This window comes from Thamnophis sirtalis, unplaced genomic scaffold, assembly GCF_051295495.1.
Source record: "Thamnophis sirtalis isolate CommonGarterSnake01/CBP01778 unplaced genomic scaffold, rThaSir2_p1.2 scaffold_4, whole genome shotgun sequence".
NCBI lineage: Eukaryota > Metazoa > Chordata > Lepidosauria > Squamata > Natricidae > Thamnophis > Thamnophis sirtalis.
In genome coordinates this window covers 43,046,737-43,054,373 of record NW_028261384.1, presented here as the reverse complement: position 1 = coordinate 43,054,373, position 7,637 = coordinate 43,046,737, and the positions used below count along the sequence as shown (strand labels likewise).

Genomic DNA, 7,637 nt, shown 5'->3' with positions numbered 1-7,637 from the left:
AATGAAGTTAGTGTTCATTGTAGTTTGGGTTCCTACCAATTCCTACTTCTGTTTTTCAGTGCATAAAACCTGCAAATGTAAGGAATTTGTTAAATTATGGGTGTAAACTTTTGAAATCTTAAACTTAAGCATGTTGAGGTGAAAAGAGGCCAGAGACTTTCAAATTAATCTGTCATGCTCTAATGGTTGGACTATGGGTAATATTGCCAGGTTGGAAAAGTAAAGGAAGTTGTTAAACACTCTTCCGAAAATCTGAAAAAAACCTCAACACAGCCATGGGATTACCATTTAAATTGTTTGAAGAGAACATCTCCCTAAATTTTTGGAAAACATATTGGATACAGCCACCCCCACTCTCTTGAACACAATGCACAACCTTTTATCTTAACACAATTTTGTGAAGTGGACATAAGCAACTCTCATTTTCTAGTCTAACATTTTCTGAACCTAAAGCCCTCCAGTTCAGGAATCTCTCTGAGAACGCCAAGTCAGTACAGTCAAGGAAGCTATAATTTCCAGCCATTTGGAAATCATTAGGTTTGCGGAGATTATATCCTGCTTGTTTTGAATGCTTTAATGGTGTAGCGGAGCAGGAAACACACCAAGCGCATTTTAGCACAGGGGACTGTTTTGGAAAACTGTCGCAGGTCCATGAAGGCAGCATCCACTTTGGGCGCTCAGGCAATCGGAATCAGATTTCCTCTTGTGCAAGGGCAAATTCTAAACTGCTCTAAACCGCGGCTATTAATTTGGACAGACAGACAGGCGGCGACCACGACCTACACTAGGGTTGGGGAAGGCCACGAGGAATCCCAGTACGTTGGCCATTCCGACTCCTCCCTATATTAAAATTTATGAGCGCTCAATCTTGGGGCCAGGGGCTTCTATTTCTCTGCCGTTCTCCCCTTCCCTTGCCTAGACGGCTATCGCGCTCTTTAGCTACGCTCCACTCGCTACCCCTCCCTCTTCTCCCCCCAACCCCGCGCCGCCCTGGTCCTCCTGCCTCCTTCCAATCCGTTGAATCTGGCCTTTCTCCCGCTCCCCTCCTTCCACCCGATCTCCAGGTCTAGCGAGTCCCCGGGGGCGAAGTGTGGGAAGTGCGAGTTTCCGTTCCGATTGTCTGTCCCTGGCCGCCACCCCCGCCTGGCTTACAGGCTTCGAGAGCAGCCGCTCAGACGCAGAGAGGAGAGGGTCGCGGGGAGCCAGAGCCCATCGCGAGGGCGCGGCGTCGGAAGCTGCAGAAGCTGTTGGCGACGGAGCGCTCGGACAGGGTCTGGAGCAAGGAGCCGTCAGCGCCGCACTCGGACCTGGGTTCGGACCCCGACCGAAGCCGCCGCCTACAAGGAGGGGATGCAGGAGAGACGCCGAGGGAACTGGGGAAGAAGCCCGCCGCTCGCCCTAGAGAGATGGAGCCGCCGCCGCTGCTGCTCCAGCTCAGAGTCCTCCTGATGCAACTGCTGGTCGCCTGCTCTCTCTTAGTTTTGCTTCCGCCGGCGGTGGCGCCTATCTGTCCGGAGTCATGCGACTGCCAGCAGCAGCAGCATATCCTCTGCACCAATCGGGGACTACGGTCGGTGCCCAAGGCCGCCGAGCCACAGGACATCCTCACCTACAGCCTGGGCGGCAATTTCATTGCTAATGTCTCGGCTTTGGACTTTCACCGCTTAGTGGCGCTACAGCGCCTAGATTTGCAGTATAATCGAATCCGTTCGCTCCATCCGAAAGCCTTCGAGCGCCTGGGGCGTCTGGAGGAGCTTTACTTGGGCAACAACCTCTTGGCTTCCTTGGCGCCGGGCACACTCCGCCCCCTGGCTAAACTGCGAGTCCTCTACCTCAACGCTAACGAGATCACTTATCTAAGCACGGCTTCTTTTGCTGGTCTAGGCAATCTGATCAAGCTGCGGCTCGACGGTAACTTGCTGGCCTCGCTGAGTGATGCCACCTTTTCAGGACTAACCAACCTGCTGTATTTGCATCTGGAGGCCAACCAGATCCGTTGGCTAAGCCGTAATGCCTTTGCTGGCCTTGGCAAGCTTCGTTTCCTTGACCTGTCTGGCAACCAGCAGAATTTGCTGCGCCACCCAGACACCTTCAGGTCTCTGCGCTTGCTTAGCACCCTCCTGCTCTCTGGGAATGACATGCAACAGCTAGGGAAAGGACTCTTCCAACACCTCTCCAACTTGGCTAGGTTGTCACTGAGTGGAAACCGACTGACATGGTTGCCAGTGGAGGCTTTTGCTGGTCTGGAGTCCTTGAAAGAGTTGCACTTGGAAGGGAACCTGCTAGGCCAACTGCCTGCCACCTTATTTCAGCCTCTGCAAAGCTTGGAGGTGCTGGATCTGAGTAACAACCTCATCACTACTCTTCCTGCTGGCACCTTTGGTCCCCTAAATAAGTTGAGAGAGCTCAGTTTGCAGGGAAATGCCCTGGCCTCCCTGTCTGGAGAGCTCTTCACCTCCAACCCAGCCTTGTATCGCTTGGAATTGGATGGGAATCCCTGGAGCTGCGACTGCCACTTGCAGGGGCTGAAGCAGTGGCTTGCATCCTGGCATTCCCAGGGCCGGCTCCTGACTGTGTTTGTCCAGTGTCACCGGCCACCTGCCCTGGCTGGGAAATACCTTGATTACTTAGAGGATGTGCAACTCTTCTCGCTTTCTAATGGCTCTTGTTTGGAAGGGTTAACATCTGCAAGCCCAGGAGGCAATGGTAACTCTAATTTAGATAAACAGAGCTCCCCACCTTCTGTTTCAACTGGGTTGCTAATGTTGTCCCAGAAGATGGTACCTGAAAAGGGAAGTTTTAATGTTGAGACAGCTCCAACCACCCTGTTGCCCAGCTTTCTTATCAGTACTAGGTCTCCCTCTGTACTTGCTGCCGCCTGGCCTCGGCGAGCGGGAAAACACCACTTGGTCTCCTCGGTGTCTAGTACCCTTCCTCTGGTCACTGATCCATGTGATTTTAACAAATTGTTTCTGTACAACCTGACAGTGGATACTGTCACTGAGAGTGCAGTGACAGTGCACTGGGGGGTCCGCCCACATCGCAGCCCTCGCTTGTTAGGGCCAGTGCGCTTCCGAGTCCTTTTTGATCGCTTTGGCACTGCCATCAAGTTCCAGCGCTTTGTTTATATCCCTGAATGGAACGAGCCGGTAGCCACTCTGCGAGAATTGCGCCCGGATACCCCATATCTGGTTTGTGTGGAGGGAGTGATGGGGGGCCGGGTCTGCCCAGTGGCACCACGGGACCACTGTGCAGGGTTGGTCACTTTGCCTGAAGATGACATGGGGGCAGCTGCTGCTGCAATGGCTGGGGGGACACAAAGCTTGGACCAGCAGCTCCTCACCCTTGTGCTATTGGCAGTCAATGCATTGCTACTCTTCCTGGCTTTGGCAGCCTGGGCTTCCCGCCTGGTGCGGAAGAAGGTCCTGGGGTGCCGTCGGAGAAAGGCAGCCTCACCAGTCCATGTTAGGCAGATGTATTCTACCCGTCGGCCCCTCCGGTCCATGGGGACAGGCATTTCCACTGACTTTTCTGGGTTCCAGTCCCACCGGACACCACATAGTGCTGTTTGTGCCTTGCGTGAGGCTGACCTCATTGAGTTCCCTTGTGAACGCTTCATGGATAGTAGCACTGCAGGGAACAGCAGTGTCCTACGTGGGGAAGATAATTTGTTGCAACGGTTTTCAGACTAGAGATGGGGCTCTAAGCTAATTTGCAAGTATTCTATCATAGAGTGGCTGCTGGCATTATGATTTAGTGAAATCTATGGTAATGCAGCTTCTGCAAAGATGGCCCCCAGATATTGCAGAATTACAACTCCCAGCAGCCGTAGTTTTGCATGGCAAATTGTGAAGGGTGCAGGGAATTATAGTTCAGCAATAACTAGACTACCCCATGTTTCTGATTTTCCTATCCTATATTTAGGTCTGCAAAAAATATGTATATATAAAGATGGCTGATTAAAAATGGGTAACTCCTGGAGTAAGATATACTAAAAAAAAAAAAAAAAAAGCAAGAATGATTTTCCTGACTTTACTGTTGGCCATTTTTACTTAAACGATTTGAGTCTATGATTCTCAAAAAACCAATTAGAATGGGAATCTATTACACCCTTAAATTGCCATAATTGTGGCTAAGTGGGCATTGATCTCTATTTGTGAATTAAGTAGATACTAACAGAAAAACAAATTTTAGTTGTCTAATCATCAGTTCCCAAATGGATACAGAATCTAACAATTCCTAACTTGTTGGTATAACTCTGTAACTACTCAGTATTATCCTTGGGTAAGAAATGAGCTAAAATAACTGGAATCAAACAAAAAAAGGTAAAGAAAGTTTTATACAAATGTTTTAAGTTGTACAAATTTGGGGCCATTTCAGGTTACATCAGATCCTAGCTTTTGAACCATTTGTTTAAAACTGATCAAGCCACAAAATTTGCCAATATATAGATCTGCAAAAATCTGTACAACTGTAAATTGACAGTGAAGAAATACAGAGATTTGGTGTCATTTCATAGTTATCTGCATTTATGGAGTCAAGATATAATAGCATTAGTAATTGAATGGTGCAAAAAAGTATTTTCTACTTAATAGATCCCAGACAGTAGAGATATATTTCTTCACATACAGAAAGTCCTATAAATGTGGAGCCTAATGGTTGGAGCCTTTTACATGCTAGTTCTGACTACGCTTTGCAAACACTGAGAACAACAGGAGAGGAATCAGTATAATTATTATTGCTTCTAAATAAAACTCTACTCAGAGAAGAGGCTGTTAAGTGTCACTCTCTTGATGGACAGCTGAGATTCCCCTGGGTATAACTCAAAGTACAATTCAACTTCTGGTAGATGGCAGTTAGCATCAATAGTATTTCCTCAGCTGATGTCATTCTTACCTAGCCTATGTATTTAGGATGAGCTGGATTTGCTTCTTGCTTGTCAAAAAATGTGAACCCGAATTACTACTTTGATGCAGGGAATATTCTTGAATTATGCTATTAGACACTGATTTTTAATTCTAATTGGCTCTTCCAAATTATAGTTTTTGATTAAAAATATTTTTTTCTAGAAGGGCTTTGAAAACATGTTTAACTTGTGAGCTAAGAATGGTGCTTTTTTATACTGACCAGGTCTTTCTTTTATTAAACAAATGTAAGAAGTTTTAGTGTATGTTTATATAACACGTTAAAATAAATAAAATAAATAAATAAAAAGATGAAGAAAAGGAAAAATGAAGGAATGAAAGAATGTTGATTTTGCAAAATTCAGATGTCAACACTGCTAGGGAGAAGAATCCTAATCCAATTTGTTATAATTTGTTTAGAATTATTTTTTACAGTAGTCTTGAATAAATACTTTTTGATACTTCTACAGTTTTGCCTATTATTTTTTTAGTCTTGTTATTCATAAATGATTTTGGATAGAGATATAGGAGCTTTCAGAAAAATTGGGGGAAGTAGATTATGTTGCTGTCCTATGATAGTTGTGCAGCAACACTATCCTCCCTGATATTACACAATGAGCCACTAAGCCCTGCTAGGTTTCTGGAAGGTTGTTGCAGGAATTGGAAGAATTTCCTTATAGAAGATACTTCTGTCCCATTTGGAGGGAATTCCCTCTTCTTCCTCTGTGCCTCAGCCCCATTCAGCAGAGGTTACCAGCCTAATAAATTTATTTTTTGATAAATGCATGGGCTGCAAGGGAAGGAAAGTATAGAGAAGCACACATTGTGATTTTCATGGTAGAAATCCCACCCTGTCTATAATGCCTTGGTAGAACCATACTTGGAATACTGCATCCAGTTTTGGTTGCCATGATGTTGAGACTCCAGAAAGAGTACTGAGAAGAGCAACAAGATAATTAGGGATTGGAGGCCAAAACATATAAAAAGAGGTTGCTGGAATTGAGTATGTCTAGTTTAATGAAAAAGACTAGGAGTGACATGATAGCAGTGTTCCAATAGCTCAGGGGCTGTCACAAGTTATTCTCCAAAGCACCTGAGGGCAGGACAAGAAGCAATGGATGGAAACAGTTGTGGGATATAACTGGTATGCCCTATGGATGTACTGGTGCCTACTGGGACCACCAGGTACCATTCCGGTACGGTGTGCCAGAGGGCCAATCCACCTGCCTGCTCCCCTTACCTCTATTTGAGCCGACTGGGGCATTTCCGCACATGCACGGGGCATATGGCGCCTACGTGACTCTCTGCCGAGCAGCTGGAGTGTCGTGGGAGGTGGGTATGCATGCGTGTGCTGTGCACATACACGTGGTGGATGCCCAGCCCTGTTGCAGCGTATTGGTTGCAATGGGAGGCGGAACCCACCACTGGATTGAAATTAATCAAGGAGAGAATCAATCTAGAACTAAGGTGAAATTTCCTGATTGTTAGAACAATTAATCAGTGAAACAACTTGCCTCCAGAAGTTATGGATGCTCTAACACTGGAAGTTTTTAAGAGGAGAGGAGATTGTACAACTATTGGTCGGAAATAGTATAAGGCAGAGATGGCTAACCTTTTTGCCATCGTGTGCCAAAACTGGGGGGGGGGAGCGCGGGGGGTTGTGCATGTGTATGCCCACACCCATAATTCTATGTGCCCGCCCATGAACCTCCAGAGGACAGAAAATGGCTCTATCGACAACCCAGAAGTCCTTCGGTTTGTGCGTTGGACCACTTTTCACCCTCCAGAGGCTTCAGGGAAGCCTTCTGAAGTCTCCAGAGGGTGAAAAATGGCCCAACAGCCAACCCGGAAGTCCTGAACTTCCGGTTTGTGCGTTGCTCAAAAGGATGAAAAATGGCTGAAAATGAAGACAGAAATCAGCTGGCCAGTGCACGCATGGGCGCAAGAGCTGACAGGAAAGGTCTTGCGTGCCCTAAGAAATGGCTCCATGTGCCACCTGTGGCATGTGTGCCATAGGTTTAACATCACGGATATAAGGTTTCATGCCTGAGCAGGGGGTTGGATTAGAAGACCTCCAAGATCTCTTCTACCTCTGTTAATCTGTTGTATGGAGTACAGGACTCACCAGATTCATGCATCTTTAGTCATGACATCACATGTGCTGTATAAACCCACCCATGAATGCCTATATGATATGCTAACTCCAAATATTAGAGTTCAATTTAAAATGGAAATAAAATAGATATTCAGTAGTAACTCATTTTCAAGTGTATTTCTGATTTAAATCTTAATTTGAAGAAGCACAAGGAGCTGAGTGTTGCATTTTTTTAATGAAGTTTATGTCTTGCAGTGTGTAATATTGTTTCAAGCCAAGATAAATTATGTTTATTAATCAAGTTTGTATGCCACTAAATTGAGTCCAAGCCAAAAAAAAAAAAACCATTTCAAGCAGTCCATCATTGAATATTTAAAACCATTTTTAAATATAAATTTTATTTTTTGTTTTCAAAACAAACACAACACATAAAATATTCCTTCTTTACGTACTGTAGAAAATGTATCAGTTGGTTACAAAAGGCTTTTGTGCATCTCTTCCACAGTCATCAAGCATAATTCAAATTAGCTCAAGTATTTTAACTCAGATATTTATACATGTTACCCTTATAACTCCATTTTTATTTGACTATAATTGTTTAAACGTCCTTCATCATAAAATATACCAAGATTTAGTAC

General features: G+C 45.4%; 1 protein-coding gene across 1 annotated transcript; it reads left to right on the top strand.

The window, feature by feature from the left end:
- Positions 1–1,156: 1,156 nt before the first annotated feature.
- On the top strand, positions 1,157–5,371 carry TRIL (TLR4 interactor with leucine rich repeats). The gene has a single exon (XM_014068766.2). It carries the CDS (start codon positions 1,407–1,409, stop codon positions 3,690–3,692), a length of 2,286 nt encoding a protein of 761 aa, XP_013924241.2. The 5' UTR covers positions 1,157–1,406; the 3' UTR covers positions 3,693–5,371.
- Positions 5,372–7,637: the final 2,266 nt, after the last annotated feature.